Below are 24,295 nucleotides of genomic sequence, written 5' to 3' on the forward strand. Positions count from 1 at the left end.
AGATGCGTAATGTTACTCACAAGTTTGTTGAAATATAGTGGAAAGGCAGCACCAATGATCCGGTGCTCGCTGGACGCGGGAAGCAAGCCGCTCAAAGGATCGGAGCGTGTTCCGAATGCGGAAGTGGATCTTCCGGAGCGGCAGATCATAGCGTAGTTAGACGGAAAAACAGGTCGTTAGCCGGGACGGGACTTCAGAATGTGGTCGAGGTCAAAAAACGGGTCGATAGCCGGGACGGGAGATCAAAACGTGGTCGGGGTCAAGAAACGGGTCGTATCAGGAGACAAACGGGGATATCAGGAATGGACGAGTGGAAAACAGGTGACAAAACGGGACCGACGGGCGTCAGAGTAAAAAATGCTTGCCTTCTGAAAACAGAGGTTCGCTGACGGACTGACAACAGGTGAGTGAAAGGACTGAGCTTAAGTAGGACGGGGAACCAATCAGGTAACCAGCAGCAGCTGGCGCCAAACGAGCGGGCCCAGGTGATTGTAATTAGTAATCATGACACCCCCAAGGTCAGCCTCATTTAATCTATTTAAAAATCCAGATTTGTGGGTGTGTGTGTGTGTGTGTCTGTGTGTGTGATTTATAGGCTCCAAGACAGCGAAACAGATTTTCGTGAAAATATACGCAGTTGTACATTAGGCCTCTGGGCGTGTCTTTATCTAGGTTTCATGTCAAGGCACCCCCAAGCACCTCTGGATCTCCATGCAGCTCTTTGGTGCTCCTTAGTGACCCCCTGCTGCTTCTTTTAAAAAACAACCGCCTCAACAACCTCGCTCAAGTAGAATGCTCGGCAACGCTGGGCCATTATGCTTGTATAAAATAAATACTCCATCTAAGAGTATTTAAATAGAATGCACATGTACGTGATACTTGTATGTATGTATATTAATGTATTTTTGCTTATTGGTCGGTTTTTAATGATTGAAGGTTTTTTTTTTACCATTGGGGGTGCTAAATAAAAAACATTGCCCATCATGCTCAAGTTATAAAACTACTACAATCAAAATAAAATTTAATAGTCTTTATTATACGTCATTTCCAAGGAGATTAGACATTAAAGTCCAGGATGAAACGCATGATAAAGTCTCAAAAAAGAAACACAGTATACTATTTCTAATAACATAAGTATAAATCTACAAATGAAATCACAGAACACTGAATTTCTGTCAAACAAATGGTCTTTATTGTCATTATGAAAAAGTACAAATAGATTTGAGGGCTTTCTTCAGTGCAAGAAAGCGATTTAAAGAGCAGCTTGGTAACTTTGGATTGAGCCAGGTCTCCGCGATGAATAAGATACAATTGTAGCTATTTCTCATGAGTCGCAGCTCCAGTTCATCTGTTTAATGGGATATGGGATATGGCGTTCATGGGGGTGGCTTAAGAGAGTTGTTAGCGTAGGCCGGACCTGCATCCTTGCTATTGACTTCACTCCTGAAGCCGCCTCAGTCTCTTCCCACACTGGATAACAATTCACGGAGCACTTGCTGGTGATCAGCATTTCTTTGCGCTCTTCTAACTTTCTGATTCAATGGATTAATTGTTTTTTTAATGTAACTAGTCACTAAAATGCTAGTTCTACAGTAGCCGTGCCCAGGATTTATTTTTTGGGTTGGACACGTTGACTTTTGTGCCTTGCCACTCCGGCTGTTTAACAGCATACACCATCCTATCACAGTCCCGGGGACAGACAGTCCACTCGACACACAAAGCCCTCCATTACCTGCTCTCTTGATAAGCATGGCTGTGTGCTGTCTGCTCAGAAACCATTGCGTGATATTGTTTAAATCAATGACAAGACAATAGACAATTCAATTCAAAATCTGCAAAGCAGTGAACCAGTGATAAGTGCAAAGTAGCGAGTGGTCTCTGTATTGCTATTTTAATGACTGAAGTTTTATTTTTCACCATTAGGAGCCGCTAAATAACAGACAACGTCCCTTTAAGTGCAATAAAAGAAACGCTGCACACAAAAGTACTAGTGCTCGAGAAATAAACCTCGAACGGGTACCTTGAAAAGGTGGCACACCTCATGCGATAGATGCAGATTGTGATTCGCATACATGTGCACAGGGAAATCAAAAAGAGCTTTAGCGTGGAATCTCGTAATACTTTATGTGTCAATCACCGAACAAAGCAGTGAGATGTTGATCCTTCTCGAGCATTCAGGAAGGATTAGTGGGCGGTAGCTATGGTGACAAGAAATGTTAGCATACATGCATGCACATTTTCTGTCAGAACGTTAGACTATGGCAAAAAGCCCTTCAGAAGGTTTGTACGTGTCATTTTAGATGTCATATCCTGTTTTTCTCTGTTTTCTCCTCTTTTATTTTTTATTTTTATTATAATCTTTATGTTATTTGGGGGGGGAGCGCACACTGCAAAACACAAAAATCCTGTCAAAATCATCCAACCCTCAAACATTTAGGACTAAAAAATTGGATACAGTATATGGATTGTTTCACATGTTACACTAAAGGTTTTGAAATTTCAACATTAAATTAATTGTTATGCAGGATTTCTTTAATGTTCATTGAAGTGATGTGTCTGAACGTAACGGCTCTATGAGCAGGCTCTTTGGAGTGAACAACAGGAGCCCAACCATTATGCTGGCTCCCATCATTACCTTTTTTTGGAGGGGATTGGTCAATATAAAATGTTTTCACAATTTGTCACTCGTTTTCGGTGCAATACACAATTTAGTGGACAAATATTACACAATTTCCCTTTACAAATCTTGTTAACAATATGCCAGTGACTAGCGAAGGTATTGCCCCCCAAGAACCTTTTTTAGGCTTTAAACTTAAAGCCCAAAAAATGAAAATATTTTCTAAGAATCAACATTTGAGACACAATCCGGACGTGGAACTAAAATATTTTAACATTCTATATTATATTTGTAATGAACAAACTGAAAAGTAGGTGTTGCAAAAATATTGGCAGCTCCTCAAATCTTTCGGCTCAAACAAGGAGAAAACTAATCAGAAAAGCTACCAACAGGTCTATGATTACATTGGATGACCTGCAGGGATACACCGCTGAGGTGGGTCGATCTGTGCATAAGAAAAGTATTAGCCGTACTCTGCATAAGTCTGCCCTTTTTGGAAGAGTGACAAGAAAAAATCCCTTTCTGGGAGAATACCATGTAAAGTCCTGTTTGGTGTCCACAAGAAAACACGTGGAACAAGATGCTCTGGTCAGATGAGATCAAGATTTAACTTTTTGAGCTGAATGCAAAGCGTTACCTTTGGCGTAAGAGTAACACTGCATATTACACAGAAAACACTACCCTCTCTGTCTAACATTCTCTGGGGTTGCTTATTTTCAGCGTGGACTGGGAAGATACTTAGGCCAAAAACCGGTCGATTCTTACAGAAAATCTGCTGGACTCTGCAAGAGACCTAAGAATGGGGCGCAGGTTCACCTTTCAACATGACAATGACCAGGGTTGGGTAGGGTTACTTTAACTGGATTACTTTCAATTACTTTTGGATTACTCCTATACCAAATATGCAAATAAAATACAAAAGAAACTAAATATGAATAAAATGACAACATTTTGTGCAGGCTTGGGGAGTAACGGAATACATGGAACGACAAAAATGATGTTGGCAAGCTGTTTGGATTTCTTTTCATTTTGTTTCTGTCGCATTTCATGTTAGTTTTGCAGAAGATCAAAGAGATCAAAGCCAGGAGAGAAAACTTACCACGTGTTGTGAGTCTTAATATTATTCAAGTCAAGTCAAGTCAAGTCATTTTTATTTGTATAGCCCTAAATCACGAAGAGTCTCAAAGGGCTTCACAGATCATAACACTATATTACACAGACTATTTTTCAGAATATTATCATACATTCCCCTGCTCTGGAGCCGACGAAAAGAGTAGGTTATTCATATGCTATAGAGTAGGAGTGAGTTTTAAGCTTAGATTTAAACATTTCCACTGAGGTTGCAGATCGGATCTCAGGGGGAAGAGTATTCCACAGCACCGGTGCCCGGATGGAGAATGCTTTCGAACCAGCAGAACACTTCTTTGCTCTTGGGATCACCAGAAGACCGGCACTCTCAGAACGTAGGCTTCGGACCGGGACATAGGGGGAAAATCAGATCTGAAAGATAAGAGGGAGCAAGTCCATGTATGATTTTGTATAATACTAAAAGAACCTTGTAATCACATCTAAGGCTAACTGGGAGCCAATGCAGGTTAGCCAAAATCGGTGTGATGTGATCGGACTTTTTTGTCCTAGTTAAAAGCCACGCTGCGGCATTTTGTACCAGCTGAAGAGACTTGATTCTAGACTTCGGGAGACCAGAGAGTAGTGCATTACAGTAATCGAGACGGGAGGTAACAAACGCATGAATTATAATTTCCGCATCCGACTGAGACAGTATAGAACGAATTTTAGCAATGTTACGAAGATGGAAGAAAGCGGTTCTAGTAATTTTCTTTACATGTGTTTCAAAGGATAGATCAGGGTCAAATATGACACCTAAATTTTTAACTGAGTCACTCTGTGTGATGTCATATTTAGTTTATTTTGTCTTTTATTAGCATATTTGGTATTGGAGTAATCCAAAAGTAATTGAAAGTAATCCAGTTAAAGTAACCCTACCCAACCCTGACAATGACCAATAACATTAAGAAAATTCTACAATGGAATGGTTTACCACTAACGATATAAAGGTATTAAAATGACCAAGCCAAAGTCCAGACTTTTATCCGATATAGCATTTTGGAAAGATCTGAAAAAATGCTGCGCACAAACAATTACCGGGCAGCACGGCGGCGCAGTGGTTAGCGCGTGTGCAGGCACAGTTCTAAGGTCTTGGGAACCTCCTATGTGGGTTCAAATCCAGCTACTGGACTTCCTGTGCGGAGTTTGTATATTCCCCCCGTGCTTGTGTGAGTTTCCTCCGGGCACTCCGGTTTCCACCCACATTCCAAAGATATGCATTTCAGGCACAGTGCATCCGGAAAGTATTCACAGCGCTTCACTTTTTCCACATTATGTTATGTTACAACCTCATTCCAAATTGTATTAATTTAATCTCTTATCTCAAAATTCTAGACAAAATACTCCATTATGACAATGTGAAAAAGTTTTTTTTTTAACTTTTTTAAAATTTATTAAAAATAGAAAAATAAGAAATCACATTTACATAAGTATTCACAGCCTTTGCCATGAAGCTCAAAATTGAGCTCAGGTGCATCTTTTTTCCACTGATCATCCTTGAGATTTTTCTACAGCTTAATTAAGGTCCACCTGCAGTAAATTCAGTTGATTGGACATGATTTGGAAAGTCACACACCTGTCAATATAAGGTCCCACAGTTGGGTGTGCATGTCAGAGCACAAACACCAAGCATGAAGTCAAAAGAACTGTCTGTAGACCTGCGAGACAGGATTGTCTTGAGGCACAAATCTGGGGAAGGATACAGAAAAATTTCTGCTGCTTTGAAGGTCCCAATGAGCACAGTGGCCTCCATTATTCGTAAACGGAAGACATTTGGAACCACCAGGACTCTTCCTAGAGCTGGCCGGCCTTCTAAACTGAGCGATCGGGGAAGAAGGGCCTTAGTCAGGGAGGTGACCAAGAACCCGATGGTCACTCTGTCAGAGCTCCAGCGTTCCTCTGTGGAGAGAGAAGAGCCTTCCAGAAGGACAACCATCCCTGCAGCAATCCACCAATCAGGCCTGTATGGTAGAGTGGCCAGACGAAAGCCACTCCTTAGTAAAAGGAACATGGAAGCCCGTCTGGAATTTGCCAAAAAGCACCTGAATGACTTTCAGACCATGAGAAACAAAATTCTCTGGTCTGATGAGACAAAGATTGAACTCTTTGGTGTGAAGGCCAGGCGCCATGTTTGGAGGAAACCAGGCAGCGCTGGAACTGGCAGACTAGTCAGGAGAGAAGGAAAAATGAATGCAGCAATATATAGAGATATCCTGGATGAAAACCTGCTCCAGAGCGCTCTTGACCTCAGGCTGGGGCGAAGGTTCATTTTTCAGCAGGACAACGACCCAAAGCACACAGCCAGGATCTCAAAAGATTGGCTTCAGAACCACTCCGTGAATGTCCTGGAGTGGCCCAGCCAGAGTCCAGACTTGAATCCGATCGAACATCTCTGGAGAGATCTGAAAATGGCTGTGCAGAAACGTCTCCCATCCAACATGATTGAGCTTGAGACTTATTGCAAAGAAGAATGGGCAAAACTGCCTAAAGATAGGTGTGCCAAACTTGTGGGATCATATTCAAAAAGACTTGAGGCTGTATTTGCTGCCAAAAGTGGATCAACAAAGTATTAAGCAAAGGCTGTGAATACTTATGTAAATGTGATTTCTTAATTTTCTATTTTTAATAAATTTAAAAAAAGTTAAAAAAAAAAAACGTTTAAACATTGTCATAATGGAGTATTTTGTGTAGAATTTTGAGATAAGAGATTAAATTAATACAATTTGGAATGAGGCTGTAACATAACAAAATGTGGAAAAAGTGAAGCGCTGTGAATACTTTCCGGATGCACAGTAGATTGGCTGGTCCAAATTGTCCCTAGGTGTGAAAGAGCGAGCGAGTTGTCTGTCCCTGTGTGCCCTGCGATTGGCTGGCAACCAGTTCAGGGTGTCCCCTGCCCACTGCGCGATGATTGCTGTGATGGGCTCCAGCACCCCCGTGACCCTACTGAGGATAAGCGGTGCAGCTAATGAGATGAGATGAGACAAACAATTACCATCAAACCTTAACGAACTTGAGTTTTGTAAGGAAGAATGGGTAAATGTTTCTGAAGATGATATGCATAACCGAAAACGACGTTTGCCTGTGATCACAGCAAAAGAAGGTTGTACAAAGTGTGAACTCAAAGGGGGGCAATATTTCTGCAACGCCTACTTTTCCAATTTTTTAAATCACAATATAAAATGTTGAATACATTTGATTCCTTTTGACGAATGTGTCTCACATGCTGTTAAATCTTATAAAACATTTTGAGTTTTTTAAAGAAGTTTGAAGCCTGAAAATTTCTGTACATGAATTGTTTTGGCTGTAATCCATTATCCCTAGCTGACTATTTCCGAAAACGAGGGCTGATAAAGCAAATATGTTTCATGCGTGGCGGCTATTTTTCTTTTATTTCATCCTAAAAGGCAAGAAGGAGCGTGGCTCCACGGAGAAACTGGCTGAGGATGCTGTTCTCTCTGCCCAAAATTGGCGGCAGTTACTAGGAGGAAGTGGGCGGTAATTACAGGCACACAGTAGGGGGAGATGGTGTCCAGCCGAGGCACCGCATAGAAAAAAGGCCAAGTGCCACAGCTCATAATGAGCATCTAATGAGCACTGGTGTCACTCACTCATTCCTCACACTTCCTCTAATCCACATATGTCTAAATCCAGGCCCGGGAGCCACATCCCGGCCCCTGAGAACGTTCTCTTCGTCCCCTGAGACATCTTGATTCATTATTGTATAATACACCAGGAATCGTTATTTGTTTCCACTCTATGTGACTTCTCTTTGCACTTTTATTTTATTGTAGTTTGATCTGTGAAAGAAAATTGCTATTATTTTTTTGGGGGAAGTTATTTTAACCCACTTTTCCTACAATATAAAATGTACTGATAACCGGATTAATAACGCCTTCTTTCATTTAATGGTATTTTTTTGTATCAAGGATGTCTGTCTTTTTTGCCTGTTGAAAATCAAAAATTACTGTCAAGAGCGTCCTGCCATATGTAAAAATAAATGGATAAATAAATAGATACCTACAAATATCCATCCATCCATCTATTATCTGCACCGCTTATTCTCAGTAGGGTTGCGGGGTGCTGGAGCCCATCTCAGCTATCTTCGGGCAGTGAGCAGGGGACACCCTGAACTGGTTGCCAGCCAATTGCAGGGCACACAGACACAGACAACTTACTCGCTCATTCACACTTAGGGACAATAAGAACCCAACAATTAACCTGACATGCATGTTTTTGGATGTGGTAGGATAACGGAGTTCCCGGAGGAAACCCACGCATGCACGGGGAGAACATGCAAACCTCACACAGGAGGTTCGATCTCATGACCTGATAACTGTGCGGCACACGCGCTAACCACTGCGTCACCATGCTGCCCACCTACAAATACATATCATATAAATAAGTGGACACAAAAAATAAATCAAGTAGTACCTAAATATATGTCATAAATGCAATGTATTCATATATTTCTGAATTTTGTCATTTATTTCTATATTTATTTTGTCATGTATTTTGTTGTGTATTAAGCCATAACGAAATGTTATAGTCAAACCTTTTGGAATTTTAACCTATAGCCAATTGGTTTATCACTGATCAACTAATAGGTGAAAATACCATCCTTCTCCTCATTTGAACAATATTTATTGTGACTAAAGACCCAACAAATTACAAGAAAAAATAAATATAACACATATTATATAATCAAAACACATGACTAAAAACACAATAAAATACATGACAAAACACATGAAAAAATAGGCAAAATAAAATACACAACAAAATACTAAATTAAATTAATGCTGAAATAAATGACAAAATGCATAAATTGTCACAACTAGAGCGTAATCAGGACCCAAATGCGTAACGTTAACCACAAGTTTATTGATAGAAAGAGGAAGGGCAGCGCCTGCGATCCGGTGCTCGCTGGACGCGGGAAGCAAGCCGCTCACACAATCGGATCATGTTCCGAATACAGAAGTGGATCTTCCGGAGCGGGAGATGGCGGTGTTGAGGACGGAAAAAACAGGTTGATGGCTAAGGCAGGACAGCAAAAACGTGGTTGGAATCAAAAACGGGACCTAAACCGGGATGGGAGAGAAAATGTGGTCGGGGTCAAAAAACAGGTCGTAGCTGGAGACAAACGGGGAGGTCAGGAACGGACGGGTGGAAAAAAACGCGTGCTAAAAGTGGGACCGACGGAGATCAGACTCAAAGTGCTTGCCTTGTAGAAACAGAGGTCCGAGGACGGACTGACAACAGGCGAGTGAAAGGACTGGACTTATAAAGGTCAGGGAACCAATCAAGTAGACCGCAGCGGCTGGCGCCAACAAGTGGGCACAGGTGATACTAATCAGTCATCATGACATAAATTGCGTTAATTTCATCTATTTAGGTTGGGCTCCTTTATTTATATGGCATATATTTGTAGGTTTTTATTCCTTCATTCGTATTTACATATGTGGGATTGGTCCTCCATAAGTTCTGTTTCTCTGCATGTCGTCTCAATCTTTTTCTCTCGGTCATTATACCTTTTTCGGTCACTCACTTCCAGGTTTTATTCTCCTCACAACTGTTGTCACTTGTCTTGATTTCCCAGACTTTTTGCTCCCTATCGCAACTCTTCCTCTTCCGTTTATTAGTACTCTATCCCCTTGGGTTCCTGGCTAGTTCATTGCCTTTCTCGTCACGTTCTAAGCACTATTGTCACAGCGCTCTTGTGTACCCAGTGTAACAAACCCCTGCCTGACCTCCTGGACTTGGAATATCATCTGATTAAGTTTTGGACTGTGAACTTCGCTGCTCGGAACCTTTCGCCTGTGTATTTTGGAAAGCTTGTTTGCCTCTGGTGCTCTGGACACTGTTGCCTCGCCGCCTTCCTTTCCTTGTGACAGATATTGCCCTAATAAAGGACAAACGTTTGATTGTACGAATATCTGCTTCTGTGTTGTGCGTCAGCAGCATCCCAAAAAACTTCCCGACACAGAGCCTTAAAAATATAATTGCCTTATCTACATGATCATTTTGGAATGTACTTGTTAGCGTTTGACCAGTGTTCCTCAACTGGTGTGACGCAGAACCGTTTTAACTGAGGTTCGATAACACTCCTTAACATTAAAAAGTGATAGTGCCCTGCAAATGCAAGTTTACCAATGCCATTTCAAAGCATAGAAAAAGACATGTTAAGTTTGATTACACATGTTGAGTGTAGCAAAAAAAAATATGAGATATGTATATCATCCTCTTGAGGTCAAAGGACAAAAAAAGACAGTGTTCTCCATTTGAATAATTTTGAATTGCACTTTTTGTATAATTTATTTTGAAATTGTGAATAGGAAACTGCTACAGTGGAAAGTCACAAACCCAATAGTGCAGTGTTGATTGTTTGGGTTCAGTAGGTTAACGTTTTTCTACTAAAAGTCCATAATTTGAGTCGTTTTGAAATATATATACAGTATCATATTTTCCGCAGTATAAGGCTCACCTTAAAAGCCCAAATTTGAAAATGTGCCTTATAACCCGGTGGGCATTATGTGCAGCAAAATTTGGTGGATAAGATTGGAAATGTAAACAGTATTTGTGAAATGATTGATCAACCAAAGCACATGCTGACCATAATTGCAAAACATTGTAAGCAATGGGAATTGAACCTGGATAGCGGCAATGAAGCCTCACAGACACATACCCAATAGACCACCGGTGATACAGGTGACATATGAAAAGGCATTAGACATTATTTCATTACACGGTACCAGAAATGAATGTTTGAGAATAGAGAGAAAAAAAAGGCAAAACTGAAATGATCATCTGATACACCAGAGTTTTTTCCCTCGTTGTGCTTTTTTGCGTTTATTCATATTTTTCGGGAAAACTACCTTCTTTGGAACACAGTATATCAAAAATGCTAAAATATGTAAGAAAAATCAATACTGAGGATGTTTTAATGAGTTTATTGAACAAAATATTTTACAACATCTTGGATATACATATATACAAATCCTGCATTGTCCTGTATCACACTGTTAAAGCCTGCCAGCAGTGTACACCAACACTGTCTCCGGAGGATGAACCAAGAAAATATCAATACATCATTGACTTCAAAACACATTATACAAATCTTAATATAGAAAGCACAAAAAATAAGCTAATTTCCTTTCCAAGGACAGGAAATTTCTTCATACAAAAACACGTTTTGTTTTATAAGTTGCAGCATTCAGGTCCTGAAAATACCTGGAATTTCCTCTTTTGGTGTACGGTTTATACGTTTGTCTGCATGGAAATTTAATGCAAAGTATTTATTCTAGAACAAATAAAGCAGTGGCTCAGCCACTGGTCCTTCTGATGTCGCCGTGGCTTCTCAGATAACGTACACATCAGACTTCTCCCCGAGTAGCCAATAGGTTCTCATTTTACCTTTGCCCTGAAAGACACAAATCGATAGGTTCATCAAGAGGAGCAGGTCAGGGCAGTGGGGGATGTAACCTGATATCCTCAATTGGTTTCCCTTTCTTTAAGATGATCGCAGGGATCACGTTTCAACCCTAATAGCAAAATCATTTGACTAAAAGCTTTTTCCCTCTTCCATTTATCACTTTTCACTACATAAATGATGACATCATGTTGGAGTAAATAATACCGTAAATCCCGGAATATGGAGCGCACATGATTAAAAGGCACATGCTCAAATTTAAGAACAAAATTGAATTTGGTCTTTGTATGAGCTGCACCAGATTTTAAGCCGTGCATATTAATTTCATGTGTTTTCAGATCATTTGAGCATTCATGAGAGCAAATACAAAGATAAAGATATATGTACTTCTATGCGGAAAGAAAACGCAAATGAGGGCTCCCTCATGTAAAATGTGAGCCCTATGTTTCTAGACGACAGCACCAGCGCAACCTCACTGTGGAGAATACAGCCAGATTGCAACACAGATATGTCTTTTGTGTTGTTGTCATTGTTAGGAACAGACCATATTGCATTAGCTTGTTATTGTTCTCTGAGGAATAAAGGAAAGATTAGTGACCTAAAAGAGGCTGCAAGAACTACTCGATACAAAATATTAAAATCGATTATTAAAAGCGTTGGTAACTAATTATATCATCGATTTTTTGCGATTTATAAAGCACTCAGCACGTCAATTGAATACAAATAAGAGAGTGCACTGATTTTCCTTTCGATCTGGCTATGATTTTGTTGTCGCACTTTAGTCTGGCAGAGGGCACTCCGAGATCTTATTTTGATGTATAAGCCTTGAACCAAATCCAAATGTATTTATATAGTATTATCAGACACCAAATTTCTACTCAAAGTACTGTATAAACACATTCCATGTACAATAAGATTACATCTCATGCTCCTCCAATGTTCCCACTCTTTTTTTGCACTTTATGAAAAAAGTATCTTACATATTTGCAGGTGTATAGCACACTTTTGTGTGTATTTTTCTTTATTGTTAGGCCATTTAACAAACATTTGGATTTTTTATTGTTTTATAGAATAATCTAAAAATAATAACTCTTTCGTGCAACTCATGAATGCTTTTTTTATCTGTCCAAAACACTGAATATTTAAAAATATATTTAAAAAAATAATAGTTAGTTGCAGTCATAGACCTGACATTGACTCTGATGATACAGAAAGAGAAGTGTAGCATTTTTGAATGACTTCCACTGCCCTTCCAGTTGGACTTGATTTGTGGGTGAAATATCATGAGTCTGTTGAAATATTTCACAAAACAATGAGTATGTAGCAAATATTCAATAAAGTACTGTACTTTCAAACCTCCTGTTTTGATGCATTATAAGAATAATATTGGCAAAAACACATACTGATTTCTCTGTTTCCAGACGTCACTGCAGTGTTTTTGAATCTGAGGCACATGCATTGTGGAAAAGAACGACTCGCCGTTTTCCTCAGTGCCACCACAAACATTTAAAGCTGCAGTGTTTAAAATGTAGCAAAAAGTGGCGGCATGTAGTCTGGAATATAGGGTAAGTATCTTCTTGCATCTCGTCGATGCTCGTTATCAAACAGAGGTCAAATGATGACACGTTCCCAGCTCAAAAAGTCATACATCATCGGAGCGATTGATGATGAAGTCATCATCAGTCATCAGATGACAATGGCATCGCTGACCTGAACATGAGAACCGCCTATGTTGGTTGACAAAAAGATTGCTTGGTTTCCTTTAATTATCACTTGTTTGACGGCTTATCTTGAGTTTTCTATTGGACATGTTTTATTGGCAGATCATTTTGGTGATTGTAATTATTTATTTTCTTATATTACACAATTCATTTTAAATGTTACTCTTCGTCCTATTATTCAATGTTTTTCACTCAATATTTAAACACATTTTCATTGTGGAGCAGCAAAATCTTTGTTCAATTCGTTTTTTTTAAAAAACATACAAAAATAAAAGACACTTGAACAGAAGACTACATGATACTTAAAGAGACGGTGTGCAATATTTGACTACTAGCTGTTGCTTTATAGCATAGTGTTGTGCAACTGAAATGTGTGCTAAAAACACAGGAAGGAATACAAACAACAGTGATTATAAGGAACCACAACACACAGTTTTACTTCTTAGCCTCACTTACAACTTAGCCACACCTAGAGGGAACTGACATGAATGTCCACCATCTGACTGCTACGGGTAGCTAAAAATCTAGCAAAAAAGCTGGGAAAATAGATGACAAGGAAAAACATTGTTTTACAGTCTCTTCAAGTCTCCCTAGTTGATATTCTTCCTTGTGCTTTTTACTACTTGTTTTCAGTTGCGTGACTCTATACAGTAACACCTAATGGTTAAATATTACACACTGTCCCTTTAAATATAAAAGATATAGATTCCTTACTTTCATTTCAATGTCTCCCCGTAACTGTAGATCGAAGTAGCCAAACTCGTCCAGCACTTCTTTGGTGGCTGAGGATACGTGAATCTTCAGCGCTGTAAAACACACATTTGTTTTTTACCCCAATATATTCAAACTGAAACGTCTTTATTTTGAAATGTCACACTCCAAGCAGTTTCATCACATATAGATATTTCATACGCAGATCTTAACAGTGGCTTCAGGCTTCAATATATCACTGGCTAAGGGCCCCTACACTTTAAGTGCTATCAATTATTTACCAGAAGACAGGAAGCGACTTAGCAGCTAATCAATATGTCCCAATAACTTCTCCAGTGATATCCCACCGTACTTTCAGAACAAGAGTTCCTGTCTTTGCAGACTAAAAATAGAAGCATCAGTCTGAAAGGCTTTCACAGCTTATATTACAAAAGGGATGATGAGGGAAATTTGTATCTACCAATATTAGAATCAGAATTGTCTTTATTGTCATTGATACCAACGTAGTGAACATGTTTCGCAAAAAGATTAGACATGGCATTCCTTGATAAACAAAATAAACATGTAATAAAGACTTAAAAGAAAAAATTAAGATAAATAGAATGTCAGGATAAATAGGCAAAAATATTTACAAGGTAGTACTTAGTCTTGGAAGAAACACGTTACAAAGTGTTTCTTGAACAAAATTACTTTTCACGATAACAAGTACTGTAATGCGTTACTAATACAATTTTATAACGCTACTGTAGTTGCACTGTGGTACATTACTGCATTATTAAGCTACTCATTAAATTATAAAAAGTAATGCAACATCAATTTGAAGGAAGGACATGTTCATATTTACATACAAAGTAAAACTAAATACAGATATGGCTGCACCGTCTCAAGCACAGTATATGAGGCTCCTGAATTTCTCATCATGGAGATATTCCCCCTATTATATATACCCGCATCCAAGCCTAATTTACCATCTTAAAATAAAATACTTAAATCAGGGGGTCATCTATATATAGGTAGATATTTGGCTGCGTGTCACCAATAGCAAGTGGCAGGTACCGTGTAGGGAAGGAGGCGTGGTTTATACACGAACAACAAACCAATCAAAAATCAATGGAGCATACTTAAGAATAGAATCTGCAGTAAAAATGTGTTGATTTTTTTTTTTTTTTTTTTTAAATATTCTTTTTAATAGACAATGCCTGGATAAAAAAAAAGGCCTTGGATAGTACCCAAAAATGCAGAAGGGGATATTCGAGACAAAAAGGATATGGAGTGTCTCGGCTAACTGTTCGTTTGCTAGTTCTCAAGATTGCACAAAGCAAGAAATATGATTCCACAGATTGGTCTACATGTTTTCTCCCATTTCTTTTATTATGCGGCCATTTTAAAGCAGTTTTGTAACTAGATAGATACTTTTGGAGTAACGAGCTACAGTACTTTTTAGTGTCAGTAATCTGGGGGGTAACTGAGCTACTTTGTAAATAAAATAACTGGTAACTGTAACTTATTATTATTTTTCAGTAATGTGCCCAACACTGGTAGTATTATCATTTTTTATGCTTGTTTGGTTAAAACAAACGAGGACAGAACTGCAAATATGTAAGAGTCAGAGGGAAAGATCCAATGTCTTCTCAGCAAACATGGCCTTGTATGTAAAAAATATATTAACAACTTCCTGCAAAGAGTGAAATACGAGGATTTAAGTAAGTGCATATGCACCACCATGATTCAATGCCTAAGGATTATGGCATGGCCGGATGGAGAAAAATTGCTTGCAAATATTACTGACAATTTGGACAGATAGTGGACATACCGAGTATGTGTATCTGTCCAATATACTCACCAGCTATTTTAAAGGTGTACATTGTATTCTCAAATATATACAGGTTTCCTTGTGCTTTTTTAGCTATCGTTTTCAGTTGCAATACACAATACAGCAACATTTAGTGGCCACATAATACACACGTCCCGTTTAAGGTGAAGAAGTTAAGTCATTTGATTCTCGATTGAGGAAAATTATTAATGAACTTGTTTTGAAAAGCATAAGAAGAAGAATAATGAAACAATTAATTAGAGATTTCAATTTGGTGTTTATAAAATAGTAATAAAAAGCATGTATAAAGAAAGCCTAAAATAACCTTTTAAAATCCTGACTCATACAAGCAGACTAATTGAAGACACTTAATAATAATTATTCCACTCCAAAAAGAAGGGAAATAGAGAAAAAACTAATGGGACTGAATTATCATCACTTAGAGATCTGTAAAAGACTTTTGAAGAAACTATTTGAGTGAGGAATAGGTAATGGACTAGGGGATAAAAGAACAATAATAAGGAAAGATTGTCATGCTCACCCTCTCCATTTGACTCCATTCGGGATGCCGTGTTGACGGTATCTCCAAACAAACAGTATCTTGGCATTTTCAAACCAACAACTCCGGCACAGACTGGACCTAAAAAATAAACATTATGATACAAGCTATTTATGGAAGTCAATGGGTTAAAGAATGTAAATAATGGCTATCTACAGGTTAGGTAGCTAGCTATATAGGTCCATAACTAGACAGACGGATGGACGGACAGACGGTAAGACAGACAGACAGACAGACAGACGGACGGACAGATGTAGGGGTGGTTAATAAGAGAAAGATGGATGGAGAGAAAAAAATAGAGAGGAAGTTAGAGTGGTCAAAAGAGAGAAATAATCAGAGAAAGAGACGTGAGAAATGAAGAGATAGAAAAGAGAGTGCGAGAGAAATAAAGAGAAAAAAGGGAGAGCGAAGGAAATTTATAGAAAGAAAAGAGAGTGTGAAATAAATGAAGAGAAAGAAGAGAAAGCGTGAGTAATGGAGAGAAAGAAAAGTGAGAGTGAGAGAAATGAGGAGAAAGAAAAGCGAGAGCGAGAGTCAGAGAGAGAGGGAAACAAAGACAAGAGAAGCACAAGAGAAACACAGAAAGAGAGAGAGACAGTGTGACAAAGAAAGATAGCAAGATGTAGAGTAATCATAAGAAAGGTGAAGGGTGGATTCTTTGATTGAAAAGGGAATAAATTGATTAGAATGAAAGAGGAATATAAGAATAGAGATAGAGAGAGACAGACAAAGAGAAAGAAAAAAGGAAGGACAAAAGGGAGAAAGAGAGAGCAGGAACGTTAGAAAGAGAGAAAGTGAGGAGAAGAAAGAGAGTAGGAAAGATGTAGAGGTTTAAAAGAGAGGTGAAGGGTGGGTGGATGGATGAATGGATGACAATAGAGAAATGTATTAGACTGTCAAGTCAAGTCAAGTCAAGTCAAGTCATCTTTATTTGTATAGTCTCTCCAGCGTGTCCTGGGTCTCCCCCGGGGCCTCCTGCCGGTGGGACATGCCCGGGACACCTCCCGAGGGAGGCGTACAGGAGGCGTCCTTATCAGATGCCCGAGCCACCTCATCTGGCTCCTCCCAATGCGGAGGAGCAGTGGCTCTACACAGAGTCCCTCCCAGATGACTGAGTTTCTCACCTTATCTCTGAGGGAGAGCCCAGACATCCTGCGGAAGAAACTCATTTCGGCCACTTGTATCCGGGATCGTGTTCTTTTGGATATGACCCAAAGTTCATGACCATAGGTGAGGGTAAGAACGTAGATCGACCGGTAGATCGAGAGCTTTGCCTTTCGGCCCAGCTTCCTCTTCACCACGACGGACCGGTACAGGGTCCGAATGACAGCAGACGCTGCACCGACCTGTCTGTCGATCTCCCGTTCCACCCTACCCTCACTCGTGAACAAGAACCCAAGATACTTAAACTCCTCCACATAGGGCAAGATCTCATCCCAAATCTGGAGGGAGCATGCCACCCTTTTCCGGCTGAGTACCATGGTCTCGGACTTAGAGGTGCTGATCCTCATCCTGGCCGCTTCCCACTCGGCTGCGAATTGCTCTAGCGAGAGCTGAAGATCACGGCCTGAGGAAGCCAACAGCACTACGTCATCTGCAAAAAGCAGTGACGCAATGCTGAGGCCCCCAAACCGGACTCCATCCCCACCAAGGCTGCGCCTAGAAATTCTGTCCATAAAAGTTATGAACAGAATCGGTGACAAAGGGCAGCCCTGGCGGAGTCCAACCCACACCGGGAACGAATCCAACTTCCTGCCGGCAATGCGGACCAAACTCTGGCACCGGGCATACAGGGATCGCACAGCCCGGATAAGACTGTCTGTTACCCCATACTCCTGAAGCACCCCCCAACGGGCCTCCCGAAGAACACGGTCGAATGCCTTCTCCAAGTCCACAAAACACATGTAAACCGGACAGGCAAACTCCCATGCACCCTCGAGGACCCTGCAGAGTGACGGCCAGACAGACAGACATAAACACAAAAAGAAAGACAGAGAGACACAGACACAGAGAGACACAGAGAGACACAGAGAGAGAGACACAGACACAGAGAGACACAGACACACAGAGACACAGAGACACAGAGACACAGAGACACAGAGAGGCAGACAGAGACAGACAGAGACAGACAGAGACAGACAGAGACAGACAGACAGAGACAGACAGACAGAGACAGACAGAGACAGACAGAGACAGACAGACAGAGACAGACAGACAGAGACAGACAGACAGACAGACACAGACAGACACAGACAGACACAGACAGAGACAGACAGACAGAGACAGACAGACAGACAGACACAGACACAGACAGACACAGACAGACACAGACAGACAGACACAGACAGACACAGACAGACACAGACAGACGCACACAGACAGACAGAGACAGAGACAGACACAGACACAGACAGACACAGACACAGACAGACAGAGACAAAGAGAGAGAGACAGAGAGAGAGAGAGAATTTGTCTAGATGTATATTTGTACTTACCCGTGTGTATCCCTATCCGGAGTCTGAGCTGATCATTGGGTCTGTGTCGGATCTTGAAGGTTTTGACTTGCTCTAACAAGGCCAGCGACATGCCGGCTATCTCTCTGGCGTGAAGTTTCCCGTTTCGCACCGGCAGACCCGATACCACCATGTAAGCGTCTCCGATGGTCTCCACCTGATGAAATAACGGTCTTTCATTTGGGACAAAGTCACGGCGAGAGTCCGACTTACTTTGTAAACGTCAAAGTTATCGATGATGGCGTCGAAACAGGTGTACAAGTCGTTGAGCAGCGTTACCACCTGGAGAGAAACAACACTTTGTCAGTGTTGTGCACATGTACGACTTTATGCTGCATTTAGCGTACAACAGGGAAGGGGGCATTTATCCATCGAGTTATTTACTCAGTAGTTTGATTTTCAATAAAATATGAAAGTCAGTAGTGATACGATGCATACTGTATGATGTGGTACTCAAAATTTCAAAACTAAATTGTTTTTCCGCAGGGATTTAGAATCTGGTACCGGTAATGTCACAGGCCGCTGCCCCTCAGTGCCGAGTTCTGGCTCATTTCCAAAGAGTGAATGACACTTTCCAATGAAAAACAACAGCGAGCGGATTATGAAGGTGCTATATCTGAGTCACATAAGAAGGTTCTGCTAATGATAATCATGGAAACCAGTACCATCTGTTCCTAGTGGGGGTGCAAACCCTACCCAAAAACAAGGCCTGGAGAGGGCTGTACCACAGGAAGTGGTGCCCCAACGACCCAGGCGCTTAAGGGATCGTTGAACCGTACACCAATTTGTTGTCACTGATTACTTGAAGTTGTACAGTTGTGTCATGGATCAGGAAATAGGTCTGGTATGTTGGGGGATTCAATCTGGCCCATCATACATTTCAGAGTATGTCAAAAAAGAAGCAAGTCTCTATATTTATAACAATAGTTTTTTTAATCCATGCTAACCAAATGCTCTATGGAGCCGCCAGAGGGCAATGTTGAGTTTTTATAGCGTGATGATGTGTGTTCAGGTGTAAAATGCTTTCACTTAACAGTTAAGATAAACCAGTTTCCACAAATAACGCCAAACATGAAAATATGTTTTCCCCATTGCGTGTGAATAAAAGTGTTGTGTTTAGAACCAGCTCAGTGGCCTTGGGGTAGTGCCTGCCCCAAGATTGGGAGGTCACTGGTTCAAGCCAAGTCATACCTTACTTCATGCTCGGAATTAGGGGTTTGAATACGGGTGTTCAAACTCCTGACATCTTGGCGACACATTGGTTGGGTATTGTTGCATCATTTACTGTTCACAGTCGTACAAATGTGTATGGGAACCGACCCCTTATTGAACAGGGATAAGGTGAGGAAAGGAAAGAAATCTGTTGTGGTTAGAAAAGATCCGTGATTAATATGTGGGGTACTTACAAATTTATGCTGAATGATAAAGCATAATAGTGAAAAACAAAGCTAAAAATTTGGAGTTGACATTTGTTTACTGATCCGGACCGCCTCAGAACAGAAAGTCTGGATCCGGCCCAGAGACAAACTGAGTTTGTCATCTGTACCCTGAAAGAATTTAGGTTTTTTTTCGAGTACCTGAAGTGGCGTACTCTCGGCAGACATGGACGTGAAGCCAACAATGTCACTGAAGTATATAGTGACGCTGTCAAAAGCTTCTGCCTGGACTGTCTCCCCTCGTTTTAGCTGCTCTGCTACAGAACTGCCAACACACAAAGTCAAAAAAACGAAACACACAAGTCAGCAAATAAAACACTGTTTAGCACTGTTGCATGGAACTGAAAATCTTTGGTTGACTTTCCAAAACAGAACGGCAGCTAAGTGTGATTCAATAATCGAATCCTGGCTAATGTTTCTCTCAGACAAAACCAAAGGACGCTAATGTGAAACAAATGGCGAGGGGAGTGATATCTGTCCTTTCTCTCAAGCTCATCTTTTGCTGACTGGGCAACTTTGTGCGAGGGAACGTTTTCCCTCGCGGAAAATCTGGTCCAACGTTTGAGATGGGGTGGGATTTACCGGTGATGTGTTTCACAGGCTTCTTAGCCCACTTCTCTGATCTTTACTTCACCTTCATTAGTAGGTCGCCTGTGATGGTGTTCTGTTCCCCTTTAGTCTCCAGTTAGGGAATAGTTCAAATGTGGGCTTGAGTGGGATAACAGGTCTTTCATTAACACAAGTACTTACTAATTTGGACTAAATTTCTGTAGAGTGCCACTTAAAAGATTGACACGTTGTCTTCTTACTCCATTTTCACTGCGTATGTTGGCCTTCATTTCTATCATGAAACAGTCATTTTAAAGGGTTTTGGTGCTACAACGCAATGTTTTCAGTCGCTAGGTGGTTTCTCCTGCATGTCCCATTTAATGATGAGGATGATGCCAGTTGCTATGGGGAAGTTACATCCCTTATGCTGATGTATTAAGTTATTATGTAGTAGGAATGCCATGAATTATGACAATATATTTAGTTGCTATGGGGTATCTACTGTATGTCCCTTACAATGATGATATTGCCAATTGCTATGAAGAGGTAACATCTCTTAGGAATCAAGTTATAATGAAGTAGAAATGTCTTGAATTATAAAAATGTTCTCAGTTGCTCTAATGTTTCTACTGTATGCCTCGAAAGAGGATGATGATGTCAGTTTCTATATCTCTATAGTTGATGACTTTGGTGTGCAGTTGCCTTCTGCATTTCCATTAGTTGCAATGGAATTGCTATGTCCCCGATGATGACACTGTTTTCAGTTGCTATGTAGTTTCTACCGTATGGCTCTAAAGAGCATTGTGATGTCAGTTTTTATAACTTTATTGATAATGTATTCAGTGTGCAGTTGTCATTAGTTTTGATAGGATTGCAATGTACCTGATGATGATTATGTTTTCAGTTGCTATGTGGTTTCTACTGTAGGTCCCTATGATGATGTCATCGTCAGTTGATGATAATTCTTGCTATAGAACTGCTATATCCCTTATGATTATGACTTTTCTATGGTATGTCCCTTACGATAATGACATTGTCAGTTGATGATAGTTTTTGTTTTTGTGTTGATGGCAACGTGTGAAATTATGCATCTATGTCTATTCTCAGTTTGTTTATGTGATTAAAGATCCATAGTGTTAGCCCTAAAATTGTAATAGTTTACGGACATTTTTTTCCTCAACAGGAGACCGGGGATGAATTTAAGTTGTTAAATCTTTTCATACTTCAGGCACAATTTGGATAATCTAAATTATAGTTGCCAAGGTCTTGCATATGTGATTTTATGTAGTAATTACTGTTTTGTTTTTTTGGCCATTGCCTAGCCATTTTATGTGCTAAGACATTTTTCTACACCCCTTACATCATATAAGTTATTCTGCAAGGATCCATTTTTTGATTGTCTATTTCTCTCTCATACAGTAAATCATTAATCTTATCTAATAAACATCTAAGACCTGAATGTGAGTGTGGTAATATGCTGGTAGTTGCAGCATAATGATATCTTGTGTGCATGTGTCATTTTGTCAGTTCGCTTTTCTTACTGAGGTAAAATTTGATAGAGAAGATTCTCCGCTTTTCTCTTCTCCTCCAGGTAGGCTTGCGTGCGCTCCTCCACCAGATTCTCTAGATTGTTAGCATACTGCTCCATTCTGGACAGCAGGTTGTTAAGAATGCTGGTGCTGCCTTCCCTGTAGAAAACACCCACACAGATGACAATTAGACACCAACCTATTGACCTCTACGATATCAATAAAGCATTTCAGGATTAAAAGATTGATCTCACTTTATTGGCATTTTGCAATTTACAGTGAATGAAGGAAAAACATGGACAGCTTGTTTAAGCTGCTGTTATGATTCATTATATGGGTTTAAAATGCATACTAGAAAAGAGTAGATGTACTCATCTCATTTGTGATTTATATACAGTAAATTCCTGACTACAAGCCACTACATTTTTTGTTACATTTTACACACTACGACTTTAAATACATTGTTTAGTTTTTTTTTTCGTAGTGAGAAAAACATTTTGTCCAGCAACAATAGACCAAGAAAATGAATACAGTAAGTAGTTTGCAGAGGTCCAATTAAATTGTTTGATTGATCAAAACTTCCATTATTGTATCAGTCATGTATTCCCCGAGTTTGTGTGACAGAGGAAAACGTCAAGCTGCTCTTTTCCGCAATGCATCCACTTTAAAAACAAAACACCGTGGTAATGTCTGGTAACAATTATGATGCCCTTCTAGAAGGAGAAATTAGTCTATGTTTTTGCCAACATTAGTCAAATAATACATCACAGGAGCAAAACGGGAGACTTGACAGTACCTAACTCAATATTTATAACGCACTCACAATGTTTAAAGTTTTTCACCCAGAAATAAAGTCCTCAACTTATACATCCAAGATGAGAAGCAGTGGAAGCAATCAAAAATGCTACACATCTCTTTCCGTGTCATCGGCGTCAATATCAGGGAGCTGAAGTTTCCTTTAATTCTCAAGCAACAATAACAAGGAAATGCAATTTGGTTCAATAAGCTCAAAAAGACACACCTCTGTTGCAGTCTGCCACTATTTTACACAGTATACTTGCCCTGGCCCTTTTGTCTCGAAATATAGGGCTCACATTTTATGCCACGCAGCCTTTGTTTACGTTTTCTCTTGGCGCAGTAGTAAATATGTGCTTATCTTTGAAATCACCATCTTGAATAGTCACATGATCCGAAAACATAATGCGTGGACCACTCTGAGCAGAGCTGAAAAACGAGAAAGCTGAAAACGACGTCAGATGTACGGAAACACGGTGTCGTTGGCGTTCTGCATCCAAAGGTGTTAATGTCAAATTCTGTACGTGCTTGCCGCAAAGTTTGCACTCGGCTTAAATGGTAAATTTTAAATCCGGTGCGGCTTATACAAAAACCGAGTTTTGTTCTTAAATTTGAGCATGCAGCTTTTGATCAGGTGCGCTGTGTATTCAGGAATTTACGGTACATATCACATTACATTTGTAATTTCTGTGATAAAAGCAAGAAAAATTTCACGAACTTTTCATCGTGATTATAAGAGCTCCCCAAATTCTGGAATCATCGAGTTGAGGTTGTTCGAACCTTTGGTCCCCCACACTCACGAAGACTGTCCACATATAACCAGGTATTTACTCAAACAGAGTGAGTCATGTACAGCACATTAGTTGATGTGAGTATCAATTTCTGGCACTCGGCCATGTTTATCGTGTGTCACACATCCTACAAACACCCACATGTCGTTCTAGTTTAAAGAACAATTCTGAGGTACAAAACCTGCAAAGGGCTGCAGTATCATCACGCTGTGAGCAATCACGCTGTGAGTGTAGCTTATTTACCGTCACTCATCTGAACATGTGGGGAAACATTTTTTTGTTTTTAAAGGGACACTGTGTAATACTTGGCAATTAAAAATCTCTGTATTCTATTGTGCAGTGTGCCGTGAAACCTTGTCTAGTGTGCCCAATTTTGTATTTGCAAAAGCACGCCATTGGTCACATCTTTGCTTTTATCCAATGAACACCTGAGTAACCGTAACATTCATCCATATCAGTAAACGGCAGAAGATTACTTTTTTTATTTTTATATACTAATTATCTACTCATGACAGTACAGTATATTTAATAACTAATTTTGTTTTAGGAAGCTGTTTAAGATTGCAATGCAAAGAATTATTTGATAAAATATATCAAATAAAGTAAAGATATTGCAAATATTTATCTGATTTTAATGATTTTTTTTTTTTTTACTTTCAAAAAAGTTAAAACAAAGTAAAAACAAAGGTCAATTGTGCTCATTTTAA

General features: G+C 39.9%; 1 protein-coding gene across 1 annotated transcript in view; it reads right to left on the reverse strand.

Annotated features, from left to right (window-relative positions):
• Positions 1-10,676: 10,676 nt before the first annotated feature.
• The window catches only part of npr2 (natriuretic peptide receptor 2), a 114,037-nt gene continuing 100,418 nt past the window's right edge, over positions 10,677-24,295 (reverse strand). Inside the window, exons 16-22 of the mRNA XM_088355853.1 lie at positions 22,015-22,161; positions 20,066-20,189; positions 18,702-18,770; positions 18,471-18,645; positions 15,958-16,056; positions 13,607-13,698; positions 10,677-11,162 (exon numbers count right to left, since the gene is read on the reverse strand). Coding sequence (XP_088211979.1) covers positions 11,100-11,162; positions 13,607-13,698; positions 15,958-16,056; positions 18,471-18,645; positions 18,702-18,770; positions 20,066-20,189; positions 22,015-22,161 — 769 coding nt within the window. The 3' untranslated portion in view covers positions 10,677-11,099. The remainder of the gene's footprint in view (positions 11,163-13,606; positions 13,699-15,957; positions 16,057-18,470; positions 18,646-18,701; positions 18,771-20,065; positions 20,190-22,014; positions 22,162-24,295) is intronic.

This window comes from Urocampus carinirostris, chromosome 16, assembly GCF_059441175.1.
Source record: "Urocampus carinirostris isolate Australia breed hairy pipefish chromosome 16, RoL_Ucar_1.0, whole genome shotgun sequence".
In the NCBI taxonomy this organism is placed as follows: Eukaryota; Metazoa; Chordata; class Actinopteri; order Syngnathiformes; family Syngnathidae; genus Urocampus; species Urocampus carinirostris.